We start from the raw sequence: 16774 nt of genomic DNA on the forward strand, positions 1-16774 counted from the left end.
CTAAAAATATGAGCTTCGACAAGTAGGAGGCTGAGGCAGGAGGGCCTTGAGTTCAAAGCCAGTCAGAATTCACAGTGAGACCCTATCTCAACCAATCAGTCAATGAAACCTAATTTTTAAAAGGATATTTGGGTCCTGAGCTAGCCCCTTAGTCTCCTCATCTGTGCTTAGGGCTCCAATCAGTTATGTGACTCCAGGAAAGAAAGGAATTGGGACACACAGTCTAGTGCACAGGTGACACCTGCCTGCCCTGTGACCAGTGTTGCATCACATAATGTGGAATGAGCAAGGTCAACCTGAGACTGTCAGCCAGTCTTCCAGCCACATGACACTTGTAGCATGTGGTAACCCACCAACCACCCTGTCTCAGTTCTATCTCAGGTTCCTGTTTCTGCCCCCAACACTGGGTGCAGTGTTGCTATACTTTGAGGAGCCACAGTTAGGGGCTTTGCTGGGACAGACCACAGTTTTCATCTCAACTCCAAAAGGCAACAGGTTCTGAAATGGCACTAGGGACATCCCAAAGGATTTTTGCAGATCTGCTGGGCTTACCCAGGAGGCCCATTTTGAGGGATGCATACCCTGGCCCACCAACTCTTACCTGAGGGAGGCCAGCTCCTACCACAGCACCACTGTGGATCATGGGGCCTTCTTTCCCCACAAAGAGCCCTGGGAATGGGGAGAAAGGCAGGGTACAGTCAGCAGAGGGCCTCTGGCCTAGACTTTGCTAGGTAAACCTTCCTCTCAACGACTAGAAAATGCGAGCAAGCATATGACTCTGACTGACTCTTCAAGGTAAAAGCTGAGCCCGGGCCGGAGAGACAGCCCAGTCAGTGAAGTACTTCCTCACAAACGTAAGGACCCAACCTAAACCCCAGAAACAAGAGTGCATCTGTCCTCAAGCACAGGGGCACTGGAGGAAGGACCCATGGGGCTCCTGCCAGCAAGCCCAGCCTAACTGCAAAGTTCCAGGTCAGTGAGAGAGCTTGTCTCAAAAAAACAAGATGGGTAACTCCTGAAGAGTGACATCTAAGGTTGTTGTTGTTTACTCCTAGTCCCACCCCATCCCCCCCACACAGGCTAGTTCAAATTCCCTTCAAACAAACTCCGCTTACTACATGGGATAGTAATTCTCATCTTCAAATTCCAGTGCCAGGAAACCACAGCCTGTGGGTCAGGCCCACTCTACCTTTTTCTGTACAGCCCGAGAACTAAGATTTAATCCCTTACTATTTACTGATAGTGCTGGGAATTAATCCCACAGCTTTATGTATCCTGGGTAAGTGTTCTACCACTGAGCTATATTCCTAGCCCTTTTATCTGTTTATTTTTGGGTTTTGAAGTAGCATCTTACTATGCAGCCATGGCTGGCCTGGAACATGCTATGTAAACCCAGGCTGGGCTCAAACTTGAAACTTGCCTGCTACCTTTGCCACAGGAGTGCTGGGATTAAAGTTATGTGCCACTGTAAGGCATGGTTTAGTTTTATTTTTACATGGGGTCTCATTACATTACCAAGGCTGTCCTTGAACTCACTCTGTACCCTAGGCTGTCCTTGAACTCACTCTGTACCCTAGGCTGTCCTTGAACTCACTCTGCATCCTAGGCTGTCCTTGAACTCACTCTGTACCCTAGGCTGTCCTTGAACTCACTCTGCATCCTAGGCTGTCCTTGAACTCACTCTGTACCCTAGGCTGTCCTTGAACTCACTCTGCATCCTAGGCTGTCCTTGAACTCACTCTGTACCCTAGGCTGTCCTTGAACTCACTCTGCACCCTAGGCTGTCCTTGAACTCACTCTGTACCCTAGGCTGTCCTTGAACTTACTCTGTACTATAGGCAAGCACTGAACCCAATCTGTCCTTGAACATTGAGGGATATTTTGATCTCATTCTGACACTCCCGAGACTTCCAGTAAAGTTTACCATGAATCAGAGAGGGGGAGCCAGCTACTAGCTGACCAATATTAGCCATAGAGGTTTTGGAGGACTGAGGACATATAGAGAGACACAGGAAGTAGTAGGGAGGGGTTTAGAAAGATTCTTGGTCCCTTTTGGATGGGAGAGAGAGAGTGAGTGTGTATGTCACTGGTCACTTCTCCACTGCTTCTCTGATCATTCAAGTTCATATCCCACTATCAGACTCCCGAGTTTACCAATAAAGAATAATTAGAGCCACGCAGTGGGGATGCTCTCAGGAGGCAGAGGCCAGTGGATCTCAGTGAGTTTGAGGCCAGCCTGGTCTACAGAGCGAGTTCCAGGACAGCCAGACAGAGAAACCCTGTCTTGGAAAAAAAGAGAGGCATAGTTAGATAAACACTTCAATGGTGCCCAACTTGGAGCACGAGATCACGGGCAGCTGCTCACTGCTGGCTTTATAATTGCCGCAGCTGGCTTTCCTTCCTTCCCCAGGCCCTCCCCTCCAAAGTCTGGGCTTTTCCCATTGCAGCCTCTCTAGAGCAGCCTCTAGCTGCCGCTTGACCCCAACCCCAAATGCCACAGGTGGCTAGGCCCCAAACGCTGCTAGAGGTAGCTGCCAACCACCAGCTGGCTCTGTCATTCAGGCGCCCGGTGCCCTCGCTTCCCGCCACACACAGGCTTTTCCCACACATCCCATGTCTACTTTTCAAGTGGTGGGCTCCCTTTCCCTGTGGGTTTTGGGCTTCTCCTGGACTCCCTCCACAGGCCGCTGCCACACCAGGTTGGCTGCTGCCATCGCCACACACTCTCAGCCCCCAGCCACACTCCAGCAGCTGCAGCTGCCCTCAGCCAGGCTGTCCGCCACCAGAATTTTCTACCCAGCATGCAGCTCAGCAATGCCTGCAGGCCAGAAGAGGGTGCCACATCCCATTACACATGGTTGTAAGCCGCCATGTGGTTGCTGGGAATTAATTCAGGTTCTCTGGAAGAGCAGCCAGTGCTCTTAACCACTGAGCCATCTCTCCAGTCCCAGGAATTAGTTTTTGTTTTGTTTTGTTTTTTTAAGGTTTTCACCATGTTAAGAATAGAGGACAGGGCTAGAGAGATGGTTCAGCGGTTAAGAGCACTGACTGTTCTTCCTGAGGAGCCTTCTGGAATATGCAGGAGATGTAGTAAAAGCCGGCATTGGACTAATGAATGCAGATCAATATGACAAGGTAACCCTTTGCCATCAGGAAATGCCTTAGGGGGCCTCTTGAAGGCTGTGGTGTCAAATTTGGTTTAAACATTCCCTGTCAGCATTGGGGAAACCCCTTCACAGAGCAATTAAAAGACTTAATACCTGTTGTTAAAAACTATACTGCTCTGAGCCAGGCGGTGGTAGCACACATCTTTAATCATAGCACTCAAGAGGCAGAGGCAGGCAGATCTCCGTGAGTTCAAGGCCAGCCTAGTCTACAGAGTGAGTTCCAGGACAGGCTCCAAAACTACACAGAGAAACCCTGTCTCGAAAAACCAGTTTAAAAAAACAAAAACAAAAACAAAAACTGCTCTGGATGACACAACAGCTTCAGTAGATAAAACAAAATTTTCAGGAGAGACCATAAAACAAGTATTTCGGCACACTTCTATAAATGATCATAGATCAAGGCTAAAAATACAAATAAATAGCATTGAAATTGAGGGTTTGGTAGACATAGGTGCAGATGTAACAATAATTTCACCAAAATCTTGGCATCCAGACTGTCCTCTTCAGGAAGTAAATGTTCAGCTTCTAGGAACTGGACATTGGATAGCAAAAAAAAAAAAAAAAAAAAAAAAACCTGCTAAATTAATCAGCCTATAAACCTTAAAGATGTGCTGACCTCAGAATGGAAACCAGGATCTATGTTACATTCGGGAAGAGGTTTTGCTTTTGTTTCCAGAAGAGAAGAAAAGCTATGGATACACATCAAAATTGATAAAGATTAGATTCAAACAGGAGAGACCCCTTGATTAAGAGAAGCATTAGTTCATCAAACAGCATGGCCATTCAATTTAAACTAACTTATGAAACTAACAAATACCTTTCATTTGATCAATATAACCTGCCAAAAAGGAGAGTTCCCCAAAGTCAGGGTTGGGGAGGGTTCTGTTTTTGTCTTTCAGGAGAACAAAAGCGTCCAACTAAGGGATCTGAAGACCACAGGACAACTGAGACAGTGGACGAAAGAGAACAAACCTTCCAAAGAAAGTGTCCCAAGAGGAAGGATAAATTGGCCTCATGGTATAGCACACTTCCAACAGGATAAAATTTCATAAATCTTCCCAAATGTTTGATTCTGCTGTTCTCTAAAGACAATAAGGCAAATGGTCTTTTTGCAGTACCAATTCAAAGCTGGCTTTGGAGTTGGAGCATGGTTCTCTCCTTGTCTAAATGCAAGCATGTTTGTTAAAAAAAAAAAAAAAATCTGTCTCATGTCAGAAGAGCCACCTGATATGGAACAGAAGAAAAAACAAAATTAAGGGACTATTCTGTTGCAACTAATCTCATAATCCTTTGGTTTTATTTTGACTCTTTAAAACATTTCTTAATGTATAAATATTATCTCAAAATTTATAATATATTTAAACTTTCTGTTGTGGTATTAATGGTCATATAGAGTACTAATTCTAGAAAAAGGCTTCATCTAACTTTCTATACATGATTTTGGGCTTGAGTCTGAATCAGGTAACTAGGAATTAAGCTTGTGTATCCTGGATGTATTTTTTTAAGATTGTGGTCCTTTAGCCTCTCTGAGATCTGCTGCATATGACATTTAAAATGTTTAAGTTTTCTGCAATAAACTGTGACCATTTGTAACAGGAACCTTGGTCTCCAAAACGATGATGGGGACCCACAACTGTGGTGATATATTGTGTAACCTAATAAAATTTGCCTGAAGATAAGAGAACAGAACAAGCCACTAGATTAAACATAGAGGCCAGACAGTGGTGGCACACACCTTTAATCCTAGCACTCAGGAAGTCAGAGATCCATCTGGACCTCTGTGAGTTCAAAGCCACCCTGGACTACATGAGAATTGACTCAGTCTATGAGAGAAAACAGAGCCAGGCAGTGGTGGCACACACCTTTAATCCCATTACTGGGAAGCACACATGCCCTTAATCCCGGGAAGTGATGGCTGGGCAGAGAAAGGTATATAAGGCATGAGGAGACCGGAACTAAAGGCTTTTCAGCAGAAGCGTCCCTTTCAGTTAGAAGCCTTTTGGCTAGGAAGTCTTTTCAGGCTGAGGAGTTGGTGAGGTAAGAGGTAGTGGAAGTGGGTTGTTCCTTTGTCTCTCTGATTTTTCAGGATTTACCCCAATATCAAGCTCAGGGTTTTTTATTGAAAGACCATTTTAGCAATTCTGATACACACAACAATGATTCCACATGGATTGAGGTAATGCCATTAAGCTGACAAATGTCACCCAAAGATCCGCTTTGAACTACAAACTACTCAGATGGTTAGCTGAGATGGCCCAGCCTCACAGACTACTCTAGCCAGGACTTCAGATAAGCCCTGCACTTTCCCATCACACTGAGACTGGACAACAGCTAACTCTCCCAGAACTTGAACATTATCTCAATTTTCTCAGGGTCCCCTAAAGATGCCATCGATCCCAGACAACAGTTAGTAATTTTAAGAACATGATGCTGACATTTCCAAGAGGTGAGGTGGGTGGTTTTTGGTTGTTTGGTGGATTATTGACATGTATCATCTTTGCAGGGGGGTTGGTTGCAAATTGTTACTAGTCATGGTAAGGGAGAAACTAAGCAAGGGAGGTTAGATTCAAGGATCATTGCTGAAAAAAAAAGGGGGAGATACATGGATGATAGGATAAAGGGTAGATTATTGAATCTACTTTAAACTACAAAGCAACTATTAATCTCAAATATTTCATATTGGTATAGATTTTTGTGTATTGATACAAATTTAAGGTTATTTTTGTTATATTCTATATATGTTTCTTTTCTTGTTTAAAGTCTTGTACCTATTCAGTTCATTTAACAATGTAATGTAAATTTCTAGTCCTTGAAAGTTATTATTTCAAATATTTAGGATAATTAAGAAATACAGGGGGGGCTGGAGAGATGGCTCAGAGGTTAAGAGCACTGACTGCTCTTCCAGAGGTCCTGAGTTCAATTCCCAGCAACCACATGTTGGTTCACAACCATCTGTAACGAGATCTGGTGCCCTCTTCTGGCCTGCAGTCATACATGCTGTATACATAATAAATAAATAAATCTTTAAAAAAAAAAAAAAAGGGCCGGGCGGTGGTGGCGCACACCTTTAATCCCAGCACTTGGGAGGCAGAGCCAGGCAGATCTCTGTGAGTTCGAGGCCAGCCTGGGCTACCAAGTGAGTTCCAGGAAAGGCGCAAAGCTACACAGAGAAACCCTGTCTCGAAAAACCAAAAAAAAAAAAAGAAACACAGGTTAGTAGTTAGTCATCTAACAATCAAATACGTGGTCATGCTAGGTATGTTTTCAAGGTTAAACATATATATTTTAGATAGATATGTAGTCTTCAAACACATCAGAGACATACAGAATATTGTATTTAAGATGTTTTAATAACATTAGGCTTTTCATGACAGTGAGATACGTCTGCTCCTGGCAGCACCAATCTACTTCAAAGAAGATGATGGGCATCAAAGAACCTCCATATGGAGTCTGCTTTCATTGTGGTAAAGCTAGCTATTTGGGCAAGAAACTGCCCTTGCCTCAACTGCTGATAGTATGCTGTCCAAATTGGCTAAGACACAAAAGAAAGCGACTGCTGAACTTTGCCAAGACAAGGTAGGATAGTCCTTCAAATTTCCTGCTTCACAGAAAAGTCTGTAGGCCTGTAGGCCAAAGAGGGATGCTTCAACATAGCAGAGGAATCTTGGGTGGCTGTTCAGGCAGCCAGCTATTTCTGTCATTTCTATAGTTTTGGAAGATGTTTACTCAGGTAATATTACATCCTTCTCAGGTCTCTGATGGAGTTGAAGACTAGATAATTACAGTTATAGTTTTCCTTGTTACCAAAGTCAGAAAAGAAACTCACAGAAGAGGTATAAAGTGTATAGGTTGAGAATATAAAAGCTTAAATTGTTTATCTAAGAAAATGCTTTGAGGTAAAAAAAGATAGTTTTGGGCTGGTAATACAGGTTAGAATAGAAAGTGTATTAGGTATAAAACTTTGGACTCATCAAGATAGGATAAATAATGGAGTATTTCTCTGAATTTGAAAAATGCAAATGGACTGGACATTGTGAATGTAATTCTTACTTGATAATTGTTCTTATTTATATAGTTTTATTGGGTTAGAGTTAAAACCTTCCCTTTTTATTTAGACAAAAAAGGGGAAGTGTTGTGGGATATTCTGATCACACTCTGACACTCCTGAGACTGACAATAAAGTTTACGTTGAATGCAGAGCTAGCTACTAGCTGACCAAATTAGCTATAGAGGTTTTGGAGGAGTGAGGACATATAGAGAGACACATGAAGTAGTAAGGAGGGGTTCAGAAAGACTCTCAGCCCGTTCTGGATGAAGGAAGGAGATAGAGGGGAGGTCACTGGTTGATTTTCCAATGTTTCTCTGATCATTCAGGTTCTCACCTCAATATCTGACTCCCGAGTTTTTATTGATAAAGAATAATTAGATAAATGCTTCACTTGAACTCACTCTGTACCCTAGGCTGTCCCTGAACCTAGTTTGTACCCTGGGCTGTCCTTGAACTCACTCTGTACCCTAGGTTGTCCTTGAACTTATTTCCTGCCTCAACCTCTCAAGAAGCAAGGATTATTTTACCTTTTTCCCTTTTTCTGAGACAGGTTCTTACTATGTAGCCCAAATTGGCCTGGAACTATACAGCCCAGGATACCTCCAATCCCGTGATCCTTATATCTCAAAATCCTAATAGCTGGGATTCTGAAATGTATACATTGTACATGATTCCACAAATTCCTATACTATATTCTTGATTTTCTCTCTTAGCCTTCAAGGCTAATGTTTGCCATCTAGCCATTTACACAAAACGTGTGCTGACTCTGCCAGAGCCAACCCCACAAACCAACTGCATGACCATTCTTCTTCAAAACAGAATGGTGTCTTTGCTGGGTATCTGGGACTGACAACATACTAATAGTGTCTGCATTTGAAAGCCCACAGACAAGTCAGCCTGGGCTGTATAATGAGATGCTAACTCAGAAGAGAAAGAGAGAGAGTTCAAGGGTGAGAGCAGGAGGGGGGAGGAAGGGGAGGAAGGGGAGAGAAAAGAAAGAGAAAGGTAAGGCAAGGATCAAGGAAACAAAACTCCATGGACTGAACTGTGCTGTGGTCTGAATCTGAGCTTCCCCGGCAGGCTCATGTTTTGAAGCCCCTGTGTGTAGTGCTGTTCTGAAGGCTGTGGGGCCTCAGGACATGGGGCTTGGCTGGCAAGGGGTCACTTCAAGGTGGCCCTACACAGCCCAGGATACCTCCAATCCCGTGATCCTTATATCTCAGAATCATCAGAATCAGCCTGGTTCCTGATTCCTGATGCCCCCAACATACGCCTTCCATCATGAACTGTCCTTTGTCTTTCCAGCTACAGCTACAATGGACTGAAATGCTTCTGAAACTGTGAGCAAAAACAAACGCCTCCTCCCTGAAGTTGCTTCTGTCATGTATTGGGTCCCAGAGACAAGCAACTGCCACACACAGAAAGTACAATTACCAGAGGAGGAGCAGCCATAAGCCCACACCTAATCAATGCACAGGATGCCTTCAACACTTGATGGCAAGAGTAGAAAGCCTCTCCTCACCTCCAGCCACACTGAACAGCACCCCAAAGACTTTGCAGAGCAGGGTCCGGAGCCGGACAATTCCTGGCACCTTCACACCATTCAGATAGCACTTGATCTCAGGGATTCCAGAACCTGCTGCCACTGGCTGTTGGGGAAGGGAACACACAAATAAATGAAAAACTGACTCTGCAGCTTACACTCAACAAGCCAGAAAACTAAGCAGGGATACCCACTGTCTTCCTTCCCAGCATCCACTCCCTGAGGACTTGTTCAGCCAGATGCTGGACTCCAGCCTGACCCCTGACTCAGCATTCTAACAAGCTCCTGCATGTGGTCTGACCACATGGGACCTTTCAATATCACTGCAGAACCACACCCCAGATTCTGATCTACACACCAGTAAACCACTTTCCAGGGGATTCCAAGGTGGTGAGGACAAAAAGTACCTTTCCCGTCCATACATTTCTCATTAATCTCACCAAACACTATAGGCTTTACTTCGAGAAAGATCTCCAAGTGAACATAGATAATTTTTGCAGAAACCTACAAGCCTCTTTCATGTACCTGTTTCCCAACAGGTAGCTGAAGAACATTAAGCACACAGATCTAGCCAGCCTGGTCTACAGAGTGAGATCCAGGACAGCCAGGGCTACACAGGGAAACTCCATCTTGAAAAACCAAAAAATAAAAAAAATAAAATAAAATAATAAAGTGCACAGTGTTCATATACAGTCAATTTCTAAACCACCTTACCTCTATCAAGACAAGAAGACTTGCCAGGAAGACGAAGGTCAAGTTAAAACCCAGGAGTTCAAGGAGGGACAGGGCCAGGCAGCCTTTCTGACTGCATTCTTCCACCGCTACAGAGGCTGAGTCAAGGAAAAGGGCTCTCAGTCACGTGCCCATCACACTCCAAACAGGGCAGCCATGATAGCTGCTCAGTGCATATCCCCATGCTCCACACACAATAACTTTTAAACGTGTGTGTGTGTGTGTGTGTGTGTGTGTGTGTGTGTGTGTGTGTGTGTGAAAATAGGTGTATACGCACTTGTGTGCAGATGCCTAAAGAGACCAGAGGAAAGTGTTGGATCCTTGGAGCTGGACTTACAGGGTGGTGAGCTTGTGAGGTGGTTGTGAGGTTATGGGTGCTGGGCATGACACTCGGGTCCTCTGGGAGAGCAGCAAGTGTTCTTAACTGCTGAGCCATCTTTCCAGCCCCTAGAACTACTTCAGCTGGGTGTGGCAGAGCATATCTTTAGTCTGAGCAAAGGCAGGTGGGTCCCTGTGAGTCCAAGGTCAGCCTGGTCTACATATTTCAGGCCAGTCAGGGCTAAATGAGACCCTGTCCCAAAACAAACTAACAAACAAAAAGGAGTCACTTTAGGGGCTGGCCCAACAGATCCCTGGGTAAAGGTGCTTGCTGCCATGCCTGACAGTCTGAGCTGGATCCCTGAGACCCACACAGTGGAAGGAGATAAGTTATCCACTGACCTCCATACACAGCGGCATGTGCACACCCAACCCCATACACAAAATAAATGAAAAACTTTAAGATTATGGAATTCCCCACCCCAAACATTACAAAAAGTGACCAACGTTTCCCAAAGTCCAACTTGAACAAACCTCAACATTAAGCCCTATATGGTACTGGCTATCACTAAAAATAAACTATCCCCTCAAAACTTCCTTTTCCTCCCTCCCACTCAGGGGATCCCACTAACCTGAGAGTACTGCACCCCATTGCTGTGCACCTTGTGTTCCTACGACTCCCTACTGTACCATCACACAGAGTCTCGGTGCGACACTGCCTGAATTAGCCATGTTGGTACACATAGCTGTGGCTTAGTTACTTTAACTTCTGCATACAATTACAGTGTGTGAATGAAGCATAATTTCTCCATTCCCTCATTTGGTGATTCACGCTTCTGCTGTCATAAAGCTGTCACGAAAGCCGTCTTTAATATTTAAGGTCCACATCTGAGAAGGCATTTAGGAGCTACAGCAAAGGAATGCGGATGCTCTCGTTTCTTGCCAGAGCTTTTTGGCCATTCCATGTCTTCCTCTGGGAACTCCTTGGGGGGTTTGATTTTGTTCTGATATGATGTAGGCATTCTTTCTAGATGTGTGGAGATGAACTGTCTGTCTGTCTCTCTCATGTGGTATTAGATTGATAAGAAGGCTGTGCACGTGCCACACGAGTGCTCTACCACTGTTACAGCCCCAGCCCTCTGTTTTGCTTTTCATTGTGAGGCATGGTCTACATTGGCCAGGCTGGCCTGGGACCCACTTTGCAGCCCACGTAGGTCTTGAACTTGCACATCTCCTGCCTCAGTCTCCCTAGTAGCTGAGACCACAATGAGCACCAAGAAGTCTAGCTTTGTTTTTTTCTTTCTTTTTTTTTCTTCTTCAGTTTTTCAAGACAGGGTTTCTCTGTGTAGTTTTGGTACCTGTCCTGGATCTGTCTCTATAGACCAGGCTGGCTTCAAACTCACAGAGATCCACCTGGCTCTGCCTCCCCAGGATTAAAGGCACGTGCCACCGCTGCCCGGCCCTAACTTTGTTTCTTGGATGCAGGGAAGACCTACCCCAGGCAGTAAACTTGGGTTTCCCTTTATGTATAGCATTTGCTTGCTGTTGTTTGGGGGTTTCTTATTTGATTCTTAAATGGAGTATTTACTTTAATGTTAAATGGAGTGTCTAATGTGGTCAAGCTTTAAGATCAAGGACTAAGACGATGTCTTTGTCTCCAACCTGTGCCTCTGGAGTTTGAAGATCTTATACCTGCCATCGTTCAGTCTTTTGTTTTGCTCTTTTATATCTTCAACCCCAAACCAGGAGGTGGGTGGGGCAGACCTGGAACCCTAGCATTTGGAAGACTGAAGCAGGTATATCAGAGTTTCAAGCCAGCCTCTGCCATACAACGAGTTAGACTGTTGAGCTCGACTGTCAGTCATCACATCTCAGCGTGTGGACTGGGCTCTGCGTCTCTAGCTGGCGTTCCTGTACCAACAGGACATGTCTGCAAATGGCAACGTCTTGTTGAGTTCTGTTGTCCTGACATTAGTAGGATCCGTTCATCGAACACTGAATGAATACATGGCCTTGGGAGCAAAGACTTCTCTGGGCATTTGTGTCTTACCCACCTAGAGCATCAACATCCTCATTAAAGTCCTCCTTTCCTAAGCTGGGTGCAGTGGTGCACACCTTTAATCCCAGCACCTGGGAGGCAGAGGCAGTGACAGAGGCAGGTGGATCTTAAGAGTTTGAGGCCAGGCGGTGGTGGCGTGTGCCTTTAATCCCAGCACTCGGGAGGCAGAAGCAGGCAGATCTCTGTGAGTTCGAGGCCAGCCTGGTCTACAGAGTGAGTTCCAGGGCAGGCTCTAAGGCTACACAGAGAAATCCTATCTCAAAAAACAAAACAAACAAACAAACAAACAAAAAAGAAGAGTTTGAGGCCAACCTGGTCTAGTGAGTTCTAGGACAACCAAGGTTATATCATGAAACCCTGTCTCAAAAAGGTCTTGTTTTCCTGCCTTTAGTGACAATTAAAAACCTCTTTCAAATACCACATTTACTGTTAAACCGAGTCTCAAGAATCCAGGGGCCTGAAACAATAGAGTCGTGAAAAGGATACAGGTTTGAACCACTCCGAACTTGAGTTGGGTGAAGAGCCGCACGGAGAAGTCCACAAAGAGACCCACCTGGGAAAAGTAAGAGACAGTCACACATCTTGTCTCTCCCTTAAGAGCCTCACTGCACTTCCAGTGGTTGCTCGTGGCGGTTGTGGTGGTGGCGGCGGCGGCGGTGGCAGCAGCAGGGCAGTGAACTAGTCACAGATCCTGCCCCAGCCTGGCCCCACTGCCTTCCAAAGAAAAGAGGAAGTGAAGCAGAGTAAAAAAGGCACAGAAAAAGATGGGAAGAGTCTCTCAGTTAGAGAGTTACAGCTGAGTCACGTGGGGAGCCACTCAGCAATTTCCAAAGGAGGACTCAAAAGCCTAGCCCAAATGTCTTCAGTGGTGCCTAGCCGGACAAGCATAGGGCTTAGAATGCTACTTTAAAGGGCATTTACTTGGGCATAGGTGCTTGGTATTCTTATTTTCTAAGTCATAATTTTGACTGAGAACCAGTATCAGTCGCTGGCTACCTGAGAACCTATGTGCCACTGTTCCACTGCACAGAGTTTAAGGGAGGCCCAGGAAGCCTTCTAACGTGGGAGACCAGGGGTCAAAGGCTTTTTGCTTTAACTCCAGCCTCCCGCCAGCCTAGAGGTCTCTAACTGAAGCAGAGAGTGGAGACAGATCAAAGAGTGAGAGAAGAGTTAGGGCTGGAGCAGCTACACAACAGAGGCGGCGGCCTTCGTAGCGCCTGTGGGGATGAGGGTATTGATGAGGCAGTTAAAGGGCTACAACAATCACAGGACAAACTAACATCTACATGCAAAGATGACTACGACAGGGAGAGCCACAACCAGAAACACACAGGACAGGTGCTTTGTTCTAGTGACCGCCTCCACCACACACACTGAAATGATATAAAACAATTAATCGACCCCATTTCATCCCCGTGATGCCCTCAGATATCAGCCAACAGGCCTCCTGACTGCACCCCGGCCGCTATATATATGTTCCTTGCAAATTTACAACAGTAAAAATCTCCAGAGTACAAGTGAAGGGACTGGTTGTCCCTTAGGGCTGTGTGACATGAAACATGTACACACTACCTAGGTATGTCATGGAGAGTTAAGTGCAAGACTGTGGTCAAGTCCTGAGAACGGTGATAACAAGGCTGAGCCTCTCTCTGCCATTTTACTAATAGAAGTCAAATTTGGCATGTATCTTCCCACTGGGTGCTAACTTTTCCAGCGTCTCTTCTTCGGTTCTAGTGACATTAAGTCCATAGTTATGGTCCCAGACATAACTGCTACCATTATCTCTGATGATATGTCCAGTTTCCCCTGTCTGTGATCCATCTGTGAACTCGGGGAATCCAAGAGCCCTATTCATTCTGGCATACCCCTTCACCCACCACAGCCAACTCAATGTGAGCAGGACAGTGTAAGCTCAACATCCACTGGCTCTATCTTCTGTGTATTACCTGCCACCAGCAAGAAGGACTGGCTTACTTACCAGCCGGCATGGGTCATGCTCTATAATCCTATCAGAGAGACTAAGCTCTGACCAAGCAAGCCTTGAGTGCTTGGATAGCCCAGTGCCTATGACTCACTTCTGTAGTACAAAGCAAAAGCAAAAGTAATGTGAAAAACCAGGCCAGGATAATTAATTTTCAAAAGAACAAGGAAAAAGAAAAGGCAGTCTTAAACAGAGTGACAACTATCCCAATGCTACAAATGTTACAGTGACACATGACAAAGGTTGGTCACCAGGCAAGGCTCTCCCTCCAATCCCCCAGCACGTCCCACTGCTCACCAGCCCAGTGCAGACGCCAATGGCAAACACCACCATCCACTTCACCGCCTCGTATCTTCGCCCTTTCTGTTCACAGGGAAAAGAACGGTCCATTTGTAACACGGAAAGGATGCATCTTGGCTAAGCAGCTCGGGACTAACTCTACAGAGACAGCGGAATGGTGGGGAGGGGCAACCTCAGGGCTTCACAATGACACTGATGAACCTTACGGGGCCGAGCTGGGTATACTGACTGGGGGTACACTGGATGTGAGGAGGAAGTCTAGGGATTTTCTATGTATGGGTGGGACACGCACGTGCCACCACCGTGTGTGTGTGTGTGTGTGTGTGTGTGTGTGTGTGTGTGTGTGTGTGTGTGTCAGAGACAGAGACAGAGAGATAGAGATAGAGAGACAGAGTTCTCTCCTTTCACCATCTGGGTCCTGGGGATCAAATGCAGGTTGAAGGCCTGGCAGCAGGAGTCTTTTCCTGCTGAGACATCTCAGCAGCAGGGTCTAGGGATTTATATGACACTCTTTCATGAAAAGGTTTAAAGAAAAAAGAGAAAGGACACTTCTATGGGTCCCATGAGGACAGAAAGTAAGCTGTTGAGACCTCTTCAGTCCTAAGAGATGAGCTTCTGTGGGCTCACCTTATTATCCATGGTCTCCAATACCTCCAGGTAAGGGTCATTGATGCAGCGGTCATAGTCCAGACTCTGAAAGGACACAAGAGTGATGAAGAACTGGCAAAACCTAACATAAGGAAAGCTTGTCCAGGTTCCTCCTGTTCGGTGGGCATCATTGGCAGTACCAGGGAAGGCTCGGTGTAAATGCAGACTCTGACCCTGTGGCAGGCAGCTTCTGAATCTCTGCATTAATGGGATCCCCAGGGAGTCACATGTGCAGTGACTCAACCTACTGCTTCTGGGGAGCACTTCACACTCAGGGGAAAGCCTTCGGTGTCATATTTTTAGGGATCAGTGGTAGGGTAGGGTACATGAGGCCCTATGTCCCATCCCAGCCTGGGAAAAAGAAAAAGACAGATTTTCCTGTTTCTACAAAATAGTTAAGAGCTTCAGCTACCACCAGTCTTGCCCAACTTATTCCTTAAATGTGAACAAACTTTCAATGAACCAGAACTAAGTTAACCCAGATCAACTAATTCTAATTCTCTTTATAGGTGGCTTCCATGAAAATGAGGTTAGCCACAAGGCAGACCCAGATGGGCTCTATTTTTAAAAGCAACTTCTCTTTTATGTCAGAAGAGGGCCAGATTCAACCCAGCTCCTCTGATTTCTACACCTAAGGCAGCATTCCTTCAGCCATGTTCCTTCCAGAGATCACAGACACCCACAGATCACGTGCAGGTGGGCCAAGGACAGCTGGCGTGACATCCAGAGGAAATTATTTCATTTTTAGGTCTTGTGAGAGAAGCAGCAGTCTGTCAACAAAGAAAAAGTCCAGCCTGTGTTCGCCCCTCCCCGTAACCACCTCTACTGCCACATCAGCTAATAAGCAAGCTGGACATTGCCCTGTCAGCCAAATATAGGTGTGATGTGTAAAAATTTAATCCATCCCTGACTGCTGGGAGCAAGTCCAAATTCCTTTCTTATAAGAGTCCTAGAGTAATAACGGATGGTAGGTAAATCAATTATCATACACTCAAGACTGGTAGCAATCAAACCATTATAGTAAAGTCTTTATCACCAGATATGAAAAAGGTTCAGACTCATTAAGAGGAAAAAGAAGTGATAAAAAAGCAAGATGTAAGGCCAGGCAGTGGTAGTGCACGCCTTTAATCCCAGCACTCAGGAGGCAGAGCCAGGCGGATCTCTGTGAATTCAAGGCCAGCCTGGTCTATAGAGAAAGATCCAAGACAGGCACCAAAACTACACAGAGAAACCCTTTCTTGAAAAACCAAAAAAAAAAAAAAAAATGTATGTGTGTGTGTGTGTGTGTGTGTGTGTGTGTGTGTGTGTGTCTGGTGTTTGTGGATGTCAGAAGTGTTGGATCCCCTGGAACTAGAGTTTCAGATGGTGTGAACCATCATAAGGGTGCTGAGAACAGAACTCATGTCTTCTGTAAGAGCAACTACTGAGCCATCTCTCCAGCTCCATATATGTAATTAAAAAAAAATTTTTTTTAAAGCAAGATGCAAGCCAGGTGTGGTGGCACACACCTTTAATCCCAGCACTTGAGAGACAGAGGCAGGCCTCTGAGTTCAAGTCCAGCCTGGTCTACATTGTGAGTTCTAGCCCAGTCGGGGCTACATAGTGAGACTCTCTCAAAAAACAAAACAAAAAAGCAAAATGCAGAATAAAATGTATAATCAAGGGTCAGGGATGTAGCCTGGAGCTACATAGAGAGGTTACCCTGCACCACAAAAACAAAAATCTAAAATGTATAACACAATTGTATTTTAATTTAACAGAACTAGACACATGTAATGGGAAAACATCTGAAAGCAGTGTTTTGAACATTCACATCTGGGTATAGAAATTTCTTTTGGTGTGTACTTTTTTTTTTCTCTTAAGACAGGATCTCATGCAGACCAGGATGGCTTCAGACTTACTATGAAGCTAAAGATGACCCTAAACTTCTGATCCTCCTGCCTTTCTCTGCCAAGGGCTGGGATTACAGGTGTGTACC

The 16774-nt window shown here is 45.2% G+C and overlaps 1 protein-coding gene across 1 annotated transcript in view; it reads right to left on the reverse strand.

Annotated features, from left to right (window-relative positions):
* The window catches only part of Clcn6 (chloride voltage-gated channel 6), a 39865-nt gene that overhangs the window by 17205 nt on the left and 5886 nt on the right, over positions 1-16774 (reverse strand). Inside the window, exons 3-8 of the mRNA XM_052714975.1 lie at positions 14776-14841; positions 14146-14211; positions 12354-12420; positions 9473-9579; positions 8738-8864; positions 602-669 (exon numbers count right to left, since the gene is read on the reverse strand). Of these exons, the coding sequence (XP_052570935.1) occupies positions 602-669; positions 8738-8864; positions 9473-9579; positions 12354-12420; positions 14146-14211; positions 14776-14841 (501 nt within the window). The remainder of the gene's footprint in view (positions 1-601; positions 670-8737; positions 8865-9472; positions 9580-12353; positions 12421-14145; positions 14212-14775; positions 14842-16774) is intronic.

Source organism: Peromyscus californicus, unplaced genomic scaffold (genome assembly GCF_007827085.1).
Source record: "Peromyscus californicus insignis strain IS unplaced genomic scaffold, ASM782708v3 Scaffold_5__1_contigs__length_169319896, whole genome shotgun sequence".
In the NCBI taxonomy this organism is placed as follows: domain Eukaryota; kingdom Metazoa; phylum Chordata; class Mammalia; order Rodentia; family Cricetidae; genus Peromyscus; species Peromyscus californicus.